General features: G+C 45.5%; 1 protein-coding gene across 2 annotated transcripts in view; it reads right to left on the bottom strand.

The window, feature by feature from the left end:
• UHMK1 (U2AF homology motif kinase 1) overlaps positions 1-20,279 on the bottom strand; it is a 225,708-nt gene that overhangs the window by 173,077 nt on the left and 32,352 nt on the right. For both annotated transcript variants that reach the window (XM_078687146.1, XM_078687156.1), the window contains exon 3: positions 10,960-11,151. In XM_078687146.1, coding sequence (XP_078543272.1) covers positions 10,960-11,151 — 192 coding nt within the window. The remainder of the gene's footprint in view (positions 1-10,959; positions 11,152-20,279) is intronic.

The raw sequence follows: 20,279 nt of genomic DNA, 5'->3' as shown, positions 1-20,279 counted from the left end.
GGACAACACACCATGTATGATTGAGACAATGGTGAGCCCTGGTACTATTGGGGGCGCCACTGAGTCCTGGTTGATATCTGGAGTACTTAACTCCTAGGATGGAGTTCTGGTGAGACCGGTGTGGTGTGACACGCTAACCACAACATGGGCAGAGTTGACAGGGCCCATCCCAAGCTCTCATTTGAACAGAAGCGTTTGAAAGCTCATGACGCTGCCTCGGATGGGGCTGATAGACCCCCAGACTGCCCCCATGTCTGACAAGCCTAGTTCGGACATTCAGGGGATGCTAGCTGCCATGGAAAAAAGCCTACAAAGCGGCATCGCATCACTGGGTACTAAGATGGACGCCCTCTCCTACTGTATGGACTAAATGGTGGAGCGGTTAGACAAACATGCGGAGCGTCTAGATATGTCGGAACGAAGATTAACAGAGGTCGAAGAGGTGCATACCACATTGGACTCGGAACACAAGCAATTGGGGAAGGTCCTGCGGCTGCTTCAAGATAAAACAGAGGATTTGGAATCTCGCTCCCGTCGGGGTCACCTCAGAATTACCGGTCTGCCAGAGTCCACCCCGACCTGCAACATGGAGCAATTCATAGAGAAATTGTTAAGCAGACTGCTTGGAGAGGAAGTCTTATCAGCCATGTTCATGGTGGAGAGAGCTCAGCGCTCCCTGGGGCCGCGTCCGCCCCCAGGGGCACCACCACGTCCAATCATTGCAAAACAACATAATTATTGGGACAGAGACACTGCCCTGAGGCTGTCCAGGGAAAAGGGGGGGGGTCGCTGAACTATGAATGCTTGGAGAGATCGTTGTTGCCTGACTTTACACTTCGATTACATGATGCACGCCGCCAGTTTGTCTCTAAGAAAAAACAGTTGCGAGACATGGGCATTGATTATGCCATGTTATATCCGGCGAGGCTCAGAGTCAACAAGCAAGGCGAATCTTATATCTTCACTGACCCCAAGGTTTTGCTACAGACAATGAAAGAATGGTCCAAAGAGCGACGTCATACCCCAGATCAGCAGCTGCTTGATGAAGCAGCTGGGGGTTCCCTAGAGGAGCAGGACTGACTGAGAACAATGGTTGCTGGACGATAAGTATGGTTATCTTGCTGCAATGAAAGAGATGGGGGGGGGAGGTGTGTCTGGACAGAAAGATTAGGAATATGGGCTGTGGATATCTGGCCTTAGTAGAATGCGGGGGTATGTGGGGTGACCTAGGTCACCGGGCGCCATTATAGGGGCTATCACTCTCGGAAGTGGCGGACTGGCGGAGGCAGCTGGAGCAGGGTTTATTGCATTTATGGAAGAGCTGCCGCAAGGGTTACTATAGCTCCTGGGAATGCGGGGACATTTTGTTAAATTAGGTAACATAAGAGTTATGATAAAATTAAGTTGAGTATGTGGGAATGTACAACCAGGCACATATAGGTTAGGAGATAAATATATCTAACCAAAAGAATATAGAGCAAACGAGTGATTTCACTAGAATTGGAAAAAAAATAGGGTCAACAATAACGTTATATCCACTTTAACTACATACTGCGCTGGAATCTACAGAAAGCGTAATTTAAATAATGTTAATTGGCATACAGTATGCGTCGTGTACTTAATAATAGATACGAGGCGAGTCAAGAACAGGGAAGAGCATAAAACATCACATATCACCCATCAAATGAGTATAATACACCACTCTAAGATGGCGCCGAGACAAGAGTAACTAAGTTAAGAGCCCGGGAGCATGCGCGATCCCCAGCTGTATGCAATTGAAACCGACCGGCACCAGATATAAACAGCACGCCCTCCGCGGACCTTTACAGAAGAAGAACGTGGCAGAGGCGAATCGGAAATCCTGAGAAGGTAAGCAGGAGGGAGGGGTCAAGATAGCCTAGCACCGCTAAGGGCACTTGACAGCTCTAGTGCAATTGTTCAGAAAAGAGAGACTAGGCGAGTGACCATTAAGTTCACCAAGCCGTAGTGTTTAGAAAGATGGTAAGGGGCAAATGTAATAAGAAATACTCAGCCAAGTGCGTGACACCAGGGAAAGTATAGGTGCACCTGTATAAAGCGTTCGACCCTGAAGTGGAAGTTTAGACTGTCCACGACAGGGGCAAATGTAATAAGAGATAATTTGCCACAAATGTGATATCAGGGAAAATATAGGTGCGCCAGCAAAAAGTGTGTGACCCTGAGGTAGAAGTTAAGACTATCCACGACAAACCCCGGATAAATATAGGGGGGAATTCTCATGTAGGAGGGTAAGGCACACGAGTGCCAGTCAGCGGGAGTCTAATTAAAAAATATAGGTGTATTCACGTTAGACTCCTGAACTGCAAAAATGGAGGGCGAGACAGAGAATGCTAAGAAGTAGGAGAAATAAAATGATAATTAACAATTAGGTACGCGAAATAAAGAGAGTGAGATAATATAGTCGAATGATGCCTCTAATAAATAGAAGTCTATCTACGGCCTTCACTCTTTAATTCATATCAGACACAATATAAGATCCCTAAGTCTAGTAGAAGACTTTAACAATACAAACATAGTGAGAAAGTCCAAAAATAAGGAACATGGGCACGGGAAAATGACAGAACCTTCTTTTATTTACAGAACATATCCAGTTCCCAGGCTAAGAGACACAGACATATGCCCGTTCATGAGAACATTTTATCTCTATAAAAGGTGAGTAGAGGAGTCCAACAATGAATGAATATTAAATTAGGAGACTCGTAGTGTAAAACATCTGTTAACTGTGATCCCCTTATCTACATAGATAGTTCCTACAAACCAAAGAGAGAAGAGGATCCAGGTCTACCAGATTATAAGACAAGGGAGGGACCATATATAATGTGAGGTAAAAAGATGAAACTACATAGTTTTTACAAATAGTTAAGACACAGTGTTCTACATAAACCGATGAAAATCTAATTACCATTCTTGATAGGTGTATCAAAAACCTAAAATAACAGCGATTGCCGGGAGGAGGATTCCCCGATGGCAGCTTTCCCGGAGAGACTCCTATAACACATATAGGGTAAGAAGGACTCTAATACAGGAAGGATGTCAGAAGAAAGAGGAATGAATGATATTATGAATGAATCATGAAATATCCCTACTGTTTCCACACTAAAAAGAAAACAGAGGGTTAAGCTATCAACAGAAACAGTGAATTGTTCCTTAGAGGGGAAGGAGGTAAATGGGAATGTGAAACATGCATAGAATAACATTGTATGTAGTACGAGGACGAGGAGTTTATCTATGTATACATCCCCTGATACAGACTGTAGTGATTCAAGGGCCTACAACGGGGCAAAGAAAATTTCTAAAAATAGGGGAGTATGGATAAGTTGGAATGCACTGCTTGGGGACAAGAAAGAGTATATTGTACACTGAATAATTGACAAAATATCCCCGTAATAGTGATATTGTTTCTCTCCCTATATATCTAATACAGAGATTTTAAACAATAAGTCTAGAAGCCGGTGACCCCAAAGAGACGGCATGTTCTGAGGAAGGTGTTACAACATCAAGTGATATGACACCGAAACGCGTCGACGCATTTTCAAATGTTTTAGAATCCAAATAAGGTCAAGAAAGCAACAGATACCCGTATATTACTGTTACTGTTCTTTTCACCATTTATATAAAAGAAAGGCCATTGGATCTAGATAAACAGTGGCGGGAGAATCTTAAGGCCACAGTGATAGGGGGTTTACGAAAAGGATTTAATAGCTTTTTGAATTGTACCTGTTTTGATTATTTGCTCTTTTTTAACCTTCAATTTCTGTCAAGCAATTCTAATGATTGTGATAATGTTTTGTCTATATAGTATGTGATGATTTGTTATTTAACTGTCGATGTAACTTTATGGTAATTGATTCGTAAAGTGTTTTAAAATATTTGTTCAAAGATTTTGCTTTGAAATTTTACATATGATTGCGTGAAGAGTCCTCCTCACGTTTTAGAACAATAATAAAAGATTGTGAACGTTCATTTTTAGTGTGGAAATCCATTTCTACCTATATATTTTTTAATTATTTTATTTTTTGAGCTGTGTAGATGAATAATGTGCATGACTGAATAGAACTGATAGAGTAACGCAATACGCATTGGCCATAAAGTACACCCAGGGATTTCTCTTTGACTATGTGGGAATGTACGCCTAGTCTCTGACGGTGCACGGGGGCGGGCTGCATGATATTGAGTTATCCTTGTTCTCCATAGCAAGACAAGCAACATCCGCCCACGAGTGCATCACATAAGTGGGAAGAGATTTTATTTTTTGGGGGTGGTGAGGGTTGGGTCATTTTTGGGCAGTGGGGGATGAGTCACGGCCGAGTTGGGGGGTGGTCTGTTGTGGGTGGGGGTGTTTTGTATGGGGGGACAGTTTGGATGTTGCAGTTGTTCACAGCCTTATGTCCATGCGTTTTCATAGTGTACAATGTCACTTTGTTGCTTAGGTCTGAAAGGATAATGAGCTACACTACACATGGCGGTGGGTGGCGGGGAGACATTCGCTAGGGCCCCCATGTTCCTTACGTACAATTACATGGAATGTGCGTGGACTTAATGATTATCGTAAGCTGCGTAAGGTGTTGAACTACCTCAATAGACAGAATATAGACATAGCTCTGATACAGGAGACGCATTTACCATCGAATATTGCATTATTGAGCAGCAGAGGGCTGCTGAATAACGTCTCAGTTTCAGGATTCACCACACATGTAGAGGGGTGCTAACATGGGTCACCCCAAGTCGGCAAATACAACGGTACAATTAGATTCAGACAGGGAAGGTCGATTTGTGATCTCCAGGTGCCGGCGGAAAGGAATGGATATCAGTAATTTATGTCTACGGACCCAACAAGGATAGCTCGGAATTTTATGACTCCCTTGCTTGCACTACTTCGAAGTATTCGGAATCCTGCTTCTTTTGGGGAGGAGATTTTAATCTGGTCGGGAACCCGGAACTGGATAGATCGGGGGAAGGAGGGGGGGGGGGGGGAGCGAGGGGGGAGGGGCAGGGTTGGGGAGGTCCGACTAGAAGGCCTTCCGCTGTGGCTAGAGCACTAGACGGTGTACTGCTAACCTTGGATCTCTGATGTGTGGCGGGTTAGATGTCTAGATAAAGAAGGGTACACGCACTACTCTGCATACCATAATCTGCACACTCGTATTGATTACTGGTTCATCTCTACGTCACTCATGGGGCATTTTCGGGATGGCTTTGTGCTTCCTCGCACATTGTTGGATCATTCTCCTATATTACTCGTACCGGATGTTCCCAGGAAGTCAGTTCCGCTGTTCATTTGGCGGTTTGAACCTTACTCACTGCTGGACCCAGCCTTCAAGGATGACTTGGCAGAAGCTGTAGAAACTTTCTTTGACACCAACGTGGGTTCTGTGGACAGCTTCCAGGTCGTCTGGGAGGCATTTAAGGTCTACATCGGGGGGGGGGGGCGATGGGGGGTTGGCTATGGCCAAGCACTCGGGTGTTTTGCGCTCTATTCGGCAAAGATGGGCCGATCTTGAGCGGCAACTAGGCGCCCTAGAACAACTACTGCAGGCAACCGCCGATGAGGCAATAACAAACTAAATAAAAACCTTACTGGAGGACTATCAAGAAGCAGCAGGCAGCGAAGTCAAACATCTTGGCACATACGCCATAGCCCGTGTATATGGGGAAGGGGATAGGCCAGGCTCGTTCTTAGCTCAGATACTGAAGGAGAAGCGTGGTAAAACACTGGTCATCAAAATTAAGGCTGCAGAGGGTGAAACACTTACTGATGAGGTAGACATAGCAGGCAGGTTCAAACAATTCTATGCGGAAATGTACTCGTCGCGGTCGACTGGCTCAGAGGAAGAAATACATAACTATTTAGAATATATCAACTTACCCTTTCTTACTAACACACACACAGGGAGCTTCTTATGAGACCCATAGAAAAAGATGAAATAGTGGTCGCACTGTGCTATGAAAGCCAAAAGCGCTCCGGGGGCAGACGGCCTCACAGTGGGTTTTTATAAAACTTTCCTCGATCTGCTGCTTCCGTACCTCTCGGAGCTTTCTGACGACATGTGTGCATCAGGCTTGATGCCGCCGTCAATGAGGGAGGCGGTCATTGTTGCCATTCCAAAACCAGGCAAGCTCCTTGATGAGTGCGGGTCCTATCGCCCGCTCTCCCTGCTCAACGTTGACACCAAGTTGTTTGCTAAGTTACTAGCTAACCGGCTTGCGCCACTGGCATCAGTCTTGGTGGCCCCGGAGCAGGCAGGGTTTATCCCGGATAGGAATCTCACGTACAACCTGCGTATGGTGTTCGGCACTTTCCAACATACCAATCCAGACTTAAAGGTTGTTGCGGTCTTCCTGGATATGGAGAAGGCCTTCGACCCTGTCGAATGGCCCTTCATGTGACAGGTCCTAACTAGGATGGGACTGGGCACAGTCTTTTTACAATTGATTGGGGTACTTTATCATTCTCCCACGGCGCGATTCAAAGTAGGGGAGTTAGTGACTGATCCTATCAAGGTGTCCAGGGGTACAAGGCAGGGATGCCCGCTGTCCCCTATTTTATACGCTCAAGTGGCAGAACCGTTGGCCTGCGCGTTGAGAGAATATCATGCTCATAAGGGTGTCTGCTTTCCCAACTATAAGATAATTGGGTCTACGTATGCTGATGACACACTATTATATGTGCGAGAGCCGGAAGACAATCTTTCCTCAGTTCTCCGGGAGGTGGTGCACTTTGGTGCTCTGTATGGCCTAAGTGTTAACTGGCCCAAATCCATTATCTTTTCGATCACCCCAGCCACACGGTCCTTTGAACCGGATTACCCCCTACAGTGGACTACTGACGCGATACAATATCTTGGTTTCAGTCTGCACACTGATTCGGAGATTGTGTTCAGAGAAAACTATGGCACTGCGGTCAGTAGACTGGAGGATGATGTAGAAACTTGGATTAGACTGCCACTGTCCTTACTTGGTAGAATCTCAATCATGTAGATGGTGATCCTACCTCGTTTTCTATTCCTCTTCATGAACATACCAATTGTTTTGCCCCTATCCTTTTTTCAGAGAGTCTACCCGTTGCTAATCAAATTGGCCTAGGCGGGCAAACAGGCGAGGGTGAATTGGCGGACGCTTACCTTGCCATATCACTTGGGGTCTGGTTGCGCCAGACTTAAACTTGTATTATAGAGCGGCACAGGCTGCCCAAGCTTATCATTGGATACATGGAGCGCCTGAGATTCAGTTTTTACGTATGGAAACACTTTTTGCTGAGCCTCTCCCCCTACCAGCCATAATATTCGAGCCGGTCGATCGTAGAACGGGGATTTTGGACTCGCTTGATTCCACCAGGCACGCATGGCACACTATACTGCAAATGCAGGCTGGGGCGCTGCTTTATTCGCCGGACATGCCACTTGAGTGGGCACGCTGGTTGGTTCTGTGCAAGGATAAAGGGGTTATAAGGGCGTTAAAATCAATGAACATCTCAGCGACAGGGGATTTGTTTCAAGATGGAGCTGTTAAACCCTGGGAAGAGGTGGAGAACCCGGAGACATCTGGCAGCTTGCTTCAGAGGTACCAATTTTATAGAGTGCGGAGAGCTTTGCATGATACCTTAGGAGACGACCTACTAGAACCCCCTTAAGTGCTGGAACTCACTTACATAATAAAGGCCAAGTCGCCCCGTAAAATGGTCACTAACATATATAAATTGGGTATGTCACATAGATCCAACCAGTACACTAAAGCTCGACTAGCCTGGCAACGAGATCTGCAGCGGAACATAGATGATGACATGTGGACTTATTGTTGCACTAACACCGACCTTGCACGGTAGACACAGGCTGATCCACTTTAAGTATACCAATAGAGTGTACTACACACCAGAGCGATTACATAGGTATGGGTTACAAGAGATGTAGGCCTGTGACGGATGCAGAGCACAACCTGCAGACTTTATTCATTTGGTGTGGCAGTGCCTGGGGGTGTATACATATTGGGAATCTATTTTCCAGGAGTTGGGAAAAATTGTAGACATGGAATTGACCCCGGACTCGACACTGGCCCTTTTGGGATATACCAAACCATTGCTCAAATCAGTGCGCAGGTTAGTGGGTATGGGTCTTTTGATAGCAAAGCGGCGGGTTGCAATGTGCTGGTTGAAGGATCCCTTACCCACCATAACGCAGTGGTCGCAGAACATGCTATATTGTAGCACGCAAACGGAAAATTTCAGCGAATTGCTCCCTCCCAGGAGTAGACCCAAGAACTTTTGGGGACTCTACACGGCATATTTGGTCTCCAAAACCTCAGACACTGGTACAGTGACACACACTCACCCAGAAGAAGCAGCGCAGGCGGACACTAGTTAATCCACCATAGGCAACGTACATCAGAGGGAGACCTATTGGAGGGCATTGTTGTGATAGTTATTGGTAGTTTCTTCTCTTTATTCAATAACATGGGAAGTCAGGGAATGTGGGTCTAGCGAAAAATATTAGAATCAACAAACGCCGTTCTTATAGTACTTCCTGATACATAGGCAACAATTCAATGCTTTTAAGTGCAAAGGACCCTGCGGGGAGACGTAGGCTGCGTGGGTTTGGTTACTGTTTGTGTAGTTTATTTGAATTTCTTTCTGCATATCTGAAGTCTTTTATTCCTAGATTATTAATCGCAGCCTGCCCCATGGGTTGTTGGCTTAACAGCTGTGTAACGTAACCAAGGGAAAACGCTGCCGGCTCCAGGGTTGTAGGCACAAAGTGGTATGTAAGAGTACAGTATGCAATAAAATGTTTAAAAAAAATAATAATAAGCTCTCCATAGGTTTCTGATAAGTCGTCATATATCAGGGTTATGCTTTACTCCCAGGGTATCTACTATCCTTTCCATCTTCCCCCGTCCTCCAGCTATTGAGGAGCCTATAACGTTAAACAAGGAAACAAAAGATATTTTTACTACATTGCTACTGATGTAGGAGACAAGCAGCGGAGGGACAGGTGCGTGGAGCAGGGACAGGCGCCGAAACTCAACGAATGCCACCACACAAGCACAGTGGCCATGAATCGGGCGCCGCGGTAAGTCGGAATTGCTTCAAAAAAGAATAGGCATGTGTAAATTAAAAACATTGCGTGAAGCGTGCATGTGCCACAACAAACACTTGAGTGCAGGGCTTTTGAGTACACTGAAGCGCAGTGGCTGTGAACCAGGTGTTGGGCTAAGTGGGAAGTGTTAATAATAAAAAAAATAAAAGTTCCAAAGACAAATGGGAGTCAACAATTCAGAAAAAAGGTGCGACAAGAAGGAACCATGATCCAATTCTAAGTAACATTTTTTAAAGGACAATGACAGAAGCAGGTGGTGGGCTATAAGTCCACAAATTGAATACAGCAGGTCGAGAGAGAGTGCATGCGCTGCCTAGGCTGGGCCTAAAAAGATCTATATAAATCTTTTTTTTAAACTATGCGCCAAAGAAGACACCAAAATTGGCCAGCTATGGTTACAGAAACCACCACCCTAAAATAACCCATATCCTCAAAAACAGGCCGCTTCCTGCTTCAGTTTGCCCATGGGTGGGTTATGGTTGCAGTTGATGCAGATAACTTAAAACCACTAAAATTGGAAATTACAGTTAGTCAAGCATAAGTTCCCTTTGAATGTAAGTTTGAGATTTTTCTAAATCTGTATAGAGGTGTTTCTATAAGAAGTTCCATCTGTGTCCAGTAGCTTGTTAATAGCAAAATGATCCCTTTAATGGAACTCTGGGTAGTGAAAGGGAAGGCTCTGGTTGAGTAACTTATCTAGGGCCATGAACCGCAAGTGATCATGGTCACTGTAACAGTTGCCGAGCTGTATCTGAATGAGATCAGTGTTGCCTTCTAGCCACTATTCTTGAAATATTTTGGACTTCCTAAGACATTACCAGCTCAGGTTCGAGAACTAAGAACCAGACTAAACTTTTCTTTTTTTTTTTAAAGCCACACACCGCCAAATTTTTTGATTGCTTTTCTTGGAGATTGAGAGCACATACCATGCTTTTGAAATTTGGTTCTCAAACCACACGATGGCAGTAGGCACAAAAGTATTCTCAGTCAATCACTTAAAAAGAAAGTCCTCAAATCAAAGTTTACCAGCTGGTTTTCCAACATAAATGGGATAGTTGAGCAAATGATTAACCATTTAAAGTCTGGTCCATTTTTGATAAACAGCTAAAGTAGTTCTGAACAGATTCACATTAAAACTGAAATAAAACATTAATTCTGGCACAAACAATTTGCTTTTGTAACAGGATGAAGTTAATGGCTTCCTGGCCACCAACAGGACACCTAAATAGGATTTGAAAATGGTCACATGACCGAATGTTAGATACCCAGATAACAGGCTGCTAAGAACAACGACAAAAGGTTACCCCCTCAGCACGTGGTCAGACCACAGGTAGAGAACTGAAACTTCAACACGCAAATTAAGTAACAGTTTCTGCAATCGCCGGCTTCCGGGAAGGTCCAACCACAGGAAGGGAACAAAGCTATGAAGGTATATTTACTGGGTTCTTCATCCACCAAAGGCAGCAGATGGGAACTGACCACAAGATCACACTCACTGTGCATAATTGTAAGTAAAAAATATGAGTCTAGAAGTTCAAGAAGGGGAATGAATTGAGATTGTTCATAGATGTAATCTGTTGAAACTTCTGCTTTTTAGACAAATGCCATTTACTGGCACGGGCAAATTATGTCCAAAATCACAACTGTATCCCCAACCACATGAACAAAATATACGAAAATAGAAACAGGACTGCTCCACAATTTACAAAATAAACAGCTACTTCTTTCAAGAAAGTGCCTCAAAATGCCAAGATAAGTACAGTACAAAATGAAAATTATATAAGTGATCATCATTATTTGAAATAGGAAACTAACAACCATAACCACTTGCCTTCCATTGTGGAGAGCGAACAGCATGTTTCAATTTGGTTCCAGAGTACATTTCGAGTAAAATAATTCCCAGACTCCATAGGTCCACAGCAGATGTGCACTCCAAGTCACTGTGTAGTCCAGATCGGGCAAGAAGGTTCTGAAGTTCGGCCTCTGGTGCGCGATACCCTTCTGTCTGAATGTACTTAACATCCTGAGAGAAGATGATCAAAATTAATAACAAGGCTATTTATTTTGTTTACTGGGATTTTTTTGCACTAACGGTTCTGCCAGACCACACAATAAGACATCTAGTAAGGTAAAACACAAATTCAAGCCCAAATAGAAGGTGAAGGGCTCACAGTAGGAGAACACTCATGTGAGCTCTAACATGGTCTTGTTTAATGAGCATAAAAACTCTGCTCCTTTTGCACATCAAGGCATAACCACACAGTATCTGGCATGCCTTTCGAGCACTTTATACAGGAAACATTAGGCACACAGCATGGAATACTACAATGAAGCTGGGGTGGGTGATATAATTTGGGATGTTATGAAGTTGTGCATGAAGTGAGAAGTAACTATAGGTAGTAATTTGCTTTGGGAGGGTAGGCAGGGTTACATACCTAACAAATTAGAGCTAAAGCAGATTGGTCGGAGGGGGTTGTACAATTAATAGAAATTCAGAAAAGTTGCAGTTCACATCCAACGTCTTAGGGAAGTTTCGATCACTAACAATGCACAGAGACCGATAGATGAATACTACATTTACCATGAAGCTATAGCTAGTCCCAAGATATTGTAAATGGCTGGCTTGTTGTAAATCAATGGAATGGCTTATGTATAATAATAAAGTGTTAAAAATATACACTTCTTAGTATTTGTAGAACACTTCTGCCATTTGTAAAGGCAGTTCTACAATTTGAGTCAGGGTGTCCTTCCCATACATCTTAGGAACCTTTGTCTGCAGTCAGGTTGCCTGGCGCCACTGCGTCTTTAAGTAAGTCTAATTTGGCCAATATACGGTTTAATAATATTTAGTATTATTTAGTGTAATAAATAAGATGTGTCTAAGCCAGCCAGGGAACTTTCCAAATCCACCACGAGTATAGATATCTGCACGAAAACAACTAGAGTGAACGACTGTCCTTTGCCTGAACAGGCATTGAATAGAGTGGCGTTGTTAGGCAATTATTGGGCATCGATGCAGTGTTGTGCATGAGGGTCTGGTAAGGTTACGCAAACCTGTTGTGTAGGATTCAAATATAGATTTTGGTTTGGTTTTAGGGATGCACTGGTTTGCTGACAAAGTGTTGCCAACTACAGGACTCATGTGAGACCTTTGCTTGGGAACCTGTGACATCAAACGTAACTGGCTATATTTGGCACGGCTTCTGTATTTTACCACTAATGATCCCAGGGCACAAAAACTATTCCATCCAAGCGAAATGGCTAAGAACTTCCGTTTCCTCATCTCAGAATAGTAGGGGAAACCAGACAAGGCAAAAACAGGAGAAGGAGATTACAAACCCAGACAACATGGCAACGTTCTGACATCATACTTAAAACACTTGAATGTCTAGTCAGGACTTAAAAATTGAAAACACTTTAATAACGGGTTAAGTAGTAAACTAAAAATATGAAACACAAATAAATATAGGACTCTAGTGCCTTCTGGCTAAACAACCAACCTCAAAACGTTAGAAAAAAGTACACTGAGCCCCAAGGCCAAATTCTTTGTGGAGATTTCCCAAAGCATTCCGGGCCTGTGTTAAATATGGAGAATGAGGTACATGATTTAGGTTGGGATACTGGTACCCTAGTCTTACTCTGAATTAGTGGACTTGATCTCAAGAACACGGTTGAATAAAAGGTGGCGCCCATAAAAATACCGCAAATCCATAGATTAAATGGGGGAGGAGTTCAATACATAAATGTCCCCAAAACGTGTCCTCAAAAAACATTCCACCACTCAGACAGCAAGGTTCCCACCCTAAAAAGTCTTGGGTGCTTCCAGTGGTGCCCTGGTAACAAGTGACAAACTGAAAAGGCACAGCCCAGTTAAAGGTCTCAGTGGATTCTAGGTTGGAGTTCGAGGTTAATAGTGAGCTAGTGCTCACTTTAAGTCTCTTAATGAGCTGGGGCAGTCTTGTGTCGCTTGAGCAATCTCAGCACACTGACATACCACAAGCAAATTCTTTTAGTCAACTGGGACTTGGATTACTTCTTGTCAATAGGTCCCTCTGCCTGGAAAAATAATGTCCAATTTCTATCACGGTTAGGCAAGTATTCCTGATCTCACAGGGCAAACAATAATGAGCACCACAGGCTTTACAGGACTTGGTCCGGTCTAAAGGAAGCATAGTAATTTCACAGGGGTTCCAATCCTGACTGAGCCTCATCTTAGTGCAACGTCTTTTTCTGTTACAGGTCGCAAACAATGAATAAAGTAATAATTGAGGAAGCCAGTATTTGTACACTTTGTTTTTTGTACCCATCTGGCAGACAAGACGAAGCGCATGTTGAGAGAGATGGGATGTAGGAGTAAATCAGATTCCCAATGGTGATCAGAGCAAACTGATTACGCAGTTCGTCAGAAAAGCGATTTCCAGAATTTTAAGGAGTAGACCGCAAAGTCCCACAAGATGCATTACCCCCTCATGGGTCCTCCCCGTCCCAGTCCTTACTACGTGAGGAACTCACAAGCAGAGAACCAATAAAAAACGCAGGACACCAGGGATCCATGCAGAGTACAAAACTGTAATCAATAAAAGATGAATGAACAACAGAGTTCAAGACGCCAACAGAAAATCTGTCCGAAGAAGCATGTAAAACATCAAGCATATAATGTCGCACAAATGTGTGATGACGCTACCAATTGGCTGCCCTACAAATACCCTGGATAGAGACCCCCGCCGCCTCAGCCCAGGAAGCAGACACAAAACGCGTCGAACGACCCTGAACATGAGACGGAGGAGGCAAAGCCAAAGACTTGCAAGATTGGTAGAACGCCAAAACGCACCCACCGACTGATCGTGGAAGTGGAAACCTTCTTCCCTTCAGCCACACTCACACAGGAGACCAACAGGGCAGGAGAAATCCGGAACCCCAGAGAACGTTGGAGATAAATCTGGAGAGCCCTGCGAACATCCAAGGAAGGGGCAACAAGGGAATCCCCGTCAGCAGGCAAAATCGGGAAGAATCACCTAAAGCTGCAAATGAAAACTGGAAGAAACCTTAGGCAGGAAGGCCGGATCAAGCCGTAAAATTACCCGATCTGGAAGGAACTGAAAATAAGGAAACAAAATGAACAAGGCACCCAACTCACCCAATGGCGAGTGGAGGTAATGGCCAACAAGAAAGCCACCTTAGTGGACAGCCAAAACAAATCTGTCTCCATCGAAGGCTCAAAAGGGGGCAACTGTAGACCCTCCAAAACAGTAGGTAAATCCCAAGAAGGTACGAGAAACCGGCTGACGAAGCCGAAAGCTCCGAAGACACCGACTAACCAAAGGGACAACACCCTCCAAGGAGGCCCCAGGACCCCGACAAGCATGAACCGTCACCTACTGAGCAGACAACATTGAAGGGGAAAGGCCTTTCTAAAAACCATATCGGAGAAAGTCCAACACAGAAGTAGGACCCCCCAGTACAGGATACACCCCATGAGAAGAACACCAAGAAACAAAATAACCCCAATGACAACCACAACACTTAAGGGTTGAAGGGCGGCGAGACAACTGGATGTCACGAGTCACCACAGACGAACAGCCCAAAGACTCCAATGTCAACTGCTCAAGAGCCAAGCAGTGAGTTGCAAACGACAAAGACAAGGCAGAGACAGGAGCGGAAACTGGAGAGGATACAGACACAAAGGAAGCCAGACAAAACAACCCTCCACGAGCTGCAACAGGAGAGGAAACCAAAGGTGGCGAGGCCAGAAAGGAGCAATCAACAGGACCGAAACCTTCTCCCCCCGAATCTTCTGCAGCACCCTCGGGAGGAGGGGAATGGGAGGGAATGCATACAGAAGACCCGAAGGCCAGGGAATCGAAAGAGCATCCACCACCCAAGCCTGAGGACACAGTACCTCCAAACAAAACCGAGGAAGGAGAGGAGGCGCAAAAAGATCAATCCATGGAGTCCCGAACCAAAGGCAAAGGGACTGGAACAGAGGAAGAGAGATGGTACAGAACAGAAGATGGAAGGTTGCGGCTCAGCGCGTCCGCATGAAAATTCAACTGTCCTGGAATGTACACCGCCCTCAAGGCCAACAGATGAAATTCCGCCCAAGCACAAATCATGGAGGCCAACATGTTCAGAGGCACGCACCTGTCCCCCCCCTCCCCTTCCCCCTTCCCCCCTGACGGTTCAGGTAACAACGAGCCACCTGGTTGTCGGTACGAACCAACTGATTCGTCCCGAAGAGATGAAACTGAAAGAACTGCACCGCCTCCCAGATGGTCGGCAACTCCCGCCAGTTTGAGGTACGGGCTCCCACCGAGCCAATAGATGAGTCACCAAGGGCTTGAGATGGATGCGAGCCCAAGGAACCACAGCAGTGGTCGCAGCCATCAAATCCTGGACCTGCAACCAAACATGAGCCGTTGCAGAGGGACGACTCAATAGATACCGCAACAGAGTCTGCAGGGAAAGGATCCAAACGGGAGGGAGAAACACTGCCCCCAGAGAGGTGTTGAACAGACCCCCAATGAACTGAAGTCTCTGAACAGGATCCAGATGAGACTTGGCCAGATTCATCTTGAACCACAGCTCCTGGAACAGGGACAACGTACCCTCCACCGCCAGAAGAGCCTGAGGAAAAGAGGAAGCAGAGACCAAACAAACAATCATTAATATAGGGAAACACAGAGAAACCCTGATGTTGCAAAACCCCCACAGCAGGAGCCAATACCTTGGTAAAAGTCCTGGGAGCAGTGGAGAGGCCCAATGGCAGAACTTGAAACTGGAAATACCTCCCCTGGACAGCAAACCTCAGGAACCGCTGACTGGCAGTATGGACCGAAACGTGAAAATAAGTGTCCTTTAAGTCCAGGGAAGCCCAATAAATGTTTTATTTTGTTTTTTAAAAACAACAAAAAAAACGCCCTCCTGGATGAGGGGAATGACTGACTGTAACGTGACCATCCGAAAATCATCTAACCACACCAATTTGTTCAGGGAACGGAGATTCAATATGGGGCGGAAGGAACCATTGGGCTTTGGAACCAAAAACAGATGGGAATAGAACCCCAGGCCACTTCCTCCACTGGAAACTACACCACAGCCCCTTTCCGTAACATGGCGAAGCCAGACAACATGGCAGATCGCCGCACAGGGTCTCTTGATAACAGGGTAACCAGAAAACAATCCAGAGGGGGAGGGCCCCGGAAGGGAATCTAGTAACCCCACCTGATGACAGACAAGACCCACTGGTCGGAAATCAGAGCTGATACAGAAAAGGGGGTGGTGATGAACAGAGTGTCTGAATTAAGCAGACCACTCTTACCCAGTCCAAAGATCAGGGCTTGATCCATCACCGTTATTTATCTCACTGCCCCATCCTAGCTCAGAACCTGGCTATATGCAAATTAGTCTGTCCCTGGCCCAGTGCATCATGGGAACAGGGCAGACCAAACTACCAAGCCAATTCTTCACCAGAAAGGAGACAAGCTACCGGGGACCGGTTTCTGGCATTTCAGCCTCTTCGGCCCGGCTTGCTTGAATCCTGATGGAGCAGTGAGAAAGGGACTCATGTCTGAGTATACCCTGCCACACCTATAGTGGCCAAAAACGATACAGAAAAGGGGGTGGTGATGAACAGAGTGTCTGAATTAAGCAGACCACTCTTACCCAGTCCAAAGATCAGGGCTTGATCCATCACCGTTATTTATCTCACTGCCCCATCCCAGCTCAGAACCTGGCTATATGCAAATTAGTCTGTCCCTGGCCCAGTGCATCATGGGAACAGGGCAGACCAAACTACCAAGCCAATTCTTCACCAGAAAGGAGACAAGCTACCGGGGACCGGTTTCTGGCATTTCAGCCTCTTCGGCCCGGCTTGCTTGAATCCTGATGGAGCAGTGAGAAAGGGACTCATGTCTGAGTATACCCTGCCACACCTATAGTGGCCAAAAACGATACAGAAAAGGGGGTGGTGATGAACAGAGTGTCTGAATTAAGCAGACCACTCTTACCCAGTCCAAAGATCAGGGCTTGATCCATCACCGTTATTTATCTCACTGCCCCATCCCAGCTCAGAACCTGGCTATATGCAAATTAGTCTGTCCCTGGCCCAGTGCATCATCATGGGAACAGGGCAGACCAAACTAACAAGCCAATTCTTCACCAGAAAGGAGACAAGCTACCGGGGACCGGTTTCTGGCATTTCAGCCTCTTCGGCCCGGCTTGCTTGAATCCTGATGGAGCAGTGAGAAAGGGACTCATGTCTGAGTATACCCTGCCACACCTATAGTGGCCAAAAACGATACAGAAAAGGGGGTGGTGATGAACAGAGTGTCTGAATTAAGCAGACCACTCTTACCCAGTCCAAAGATCAGGGCTTGATCCATCACCGTTATTTATCTCACTGCCCCATCCCAGCTCAGAACCTGGCTATATGCAAATTAGTCTGTCCCTGGCCCAGTGCATCATGGGAACAGGGCAGACCAAACTACCAAGCCAATTCTTCACCAGAAAGGAGACAAGCTACCGGGGACCGGTTTCTGGCATTTCAGCCTCTTCGGCCCGGCTAGCTTGATCGGAAATCAGAGCTGACCAACGGTCCAGAAACAAACAGGGATGAGCCTCCACAGCGGCATAGTCACTTCTGTCCTACACCAGAGGGAGGCTGTTGCGGAGGACAGGATTTAGAATGGAACTCGGCCCCCTGACCACGGGCCCGACCACGAAAGGGCTGAGATGACAAAACCCCTTGAAACCCCTGCTTCTGGAAGAAAGACTTTCTTAGGAGCAGGCTGAAAAGGCTTTAACAACTTATTTTCCTCCGCAGAGCGCTGCACCATCATATTCAAAGCATCCCCAAAAAGACAGGGACCCTCAAAAGACAGTTTATGGACCAAGGCCGCCTGTGCAGCCTCAAGACACCACGGTTTTGTCCACAGATACCTCCTTCCAGCCACCGCCGCTCAAGCAGCCGAGGAAAAAGCCCACAAGGAATCAAAAGTGACATCCGAGAGGAATTGTGCCAAGACCTCCATTTGAGCCAACGCAGGAGTAGTGTCCCCCTGATCTTGAAGGCAGTCAAACTGTTTCTCAAAATCCTTAAGTAGGACCTACGAAGCATAGGCCGCATAGGTGCTAGCACGCACCCTAGAGTGAGAAGCAGCGTAAGAACGCTCGAGTGAAGACTCCACCGGATCAGACAGGGCAGCCTCCTCCGAAGACAAAGAGGAAGAAGAGGTGGAAGCCATAGAGGACAAAAGAAAATTAACCTTTAGATCGCAGGAATTGGTAATCAAAGTCCGCCAGGCAATACCGTTTCCCCAGGAATCACGGAATACCCTGCTAATCCACCTCAAGCCACTCCTTTGTGAGGATATCCTTCAGGACGTCATAGAAGGGGAGGTCATCCACCACAGCACAACTATACTGAGCGTAAAATCCCTCCTCAGCCACGGATTTAGTGTCAAACCCAAGCACCTCTCGAATATGGACCAGCATGTCAGAAAAAACCTTGCCCTGGACGTACTTTCCCTTAGGGGAATTGTCCATGTCTTCCTCATCATCCTTAGCCCGCTTAACTGCAGGCTCCAGCAGCGCAACTGGACTGCAGAATTAATCAAGTCCTGTAAATCCGCCCTAGAAATCTGCAAGACGTCATCCTCCTGCAGATCCTGAACATTATACTGCTTTCAAATCGCCTTAGCAGGCACAGGTGAAGAAGCCCCTTCACTCATGGCAAGAAATCCAGTGACTAACAGAAACTCACCAGACAATCAAAGGAAGTGCCCAGCTACCTCCATTAAGTACTGCCCCCAATCACGCAAAGGTGAGACACCCGTAGCCAGAGCACTTCCTAAATTTGAGAGCTGCAGCATCAGTGGAGCAAAGAGAATGTTTGGTTTTAGGAAACACATTGAATGTTTATATTCCCAACTCTGTTGACATATTGCGGAATAAAACCTGTACCCAACATTTAACTTATGCTAGGCTAAGTAAATAGGAGTTGATTTTACTATCAGCGGATATTACTTTGCATCACTGTACATCTCTGACCCCAGCCAAGCCTATGCCTTTACCCATGCAAGATCAAACAGTTACATGATTGCATTTTAGTGACAGAGCAACCGACCAAAAGCAGAATTGATAGGTCTGACAAAGCTCTTAGTGAAAGAGAGGCAGACTTATGGGTTGATGGATCATGTTTTAAGTTGCCAATTGGAGAGACCAGAGCTGGGTATGCCGTTACTACCTTGCAAACAGTAGTGGAAACTATGCGAATATCACAATTGTGAGCTCAAATAGCAGACATAATAGCTCTTGCACTGGCTTTGTCAAAAAAAAACTAGCGATAATAAAGTGTGCTGCCTATAAGAAAGTGACTGATGTGAGTTGGGGAAATGATTTTGCTGATCAGTTAAACAAGTCGATTTTGCGGTCTGAAACAAGTATTATGTATGTGGCTCCTTCTGAACACAACTTTCAATTGGACTGCAACGTAAACATGCAACAGAGGATGAGAAGGCCAAATGAAATGGCAGAAGGAGGGTACGGAGGTTGATGGGGCTTGGGTGGGACCAAATGGAAAGCGAAGGTTGTCTGATGCTACGGTGTACAATTTGGCTCGTGTTATTCATGGTCCTGAACATTTGGGATGCGATGCTATGTGCATGTATTTTTCACAATTCTGGTATAAGAAAAACGTGCACAAACCACAGAGGCTATCTGTAAAAACTGTTACATGTGAACTGTTTAATAGTGGTAAAGAACACTTCCCATTTCCTGAAGTGCACTGAACATTTGCAAGTTAACTTCGTAGAATTTCCGCCTACGCACAGGTGTCGGTATGAATTAGGGGTGATCTGCTTGTTCAGTGAAGGCTTAACCTACTAAAAAGAATGACTCACAGACAGTGGCTAAATGTTTGCTAAAGTAACTGATTCGGAGTTCCAAGCGGAATTTCTTCAGATAAAGGATAAATAAAGTAATGGAATGGATATGCAAGGCTTTGGCAATAAAACACAAGTTTCACTGTGTGTACTACCTGTGTACCACCCTCAAGCAGCGTATGCAGCTGAAAAGTTAAATGGCATTTTGAAAGCGAAAATAGCTAACATATGTGCTGAGACAGAGTTGACATGGGTAGATGCTTTGCACATA

The sequence above is a fragment of the Lissotriton helveticus genome, chromosome 1_1, assembly GCF_964261635.1.
Source record: "Lissotriton helveticus chromosome 1_1, aLisHel1.1, whole genome shotgun sequence".
Classification (NCBI taxonomy): Eukaryota; Metazoa; Chordata; class Amphibia; order Caudata; family Salamandridae; genus Lissotriton; species Lissotriton helveticus.
The sequence above is the reverse complement of the archived record's forward strand: the minus strand, read 5'-3'. Positions and strand labels throughout refer to the sequence as shown.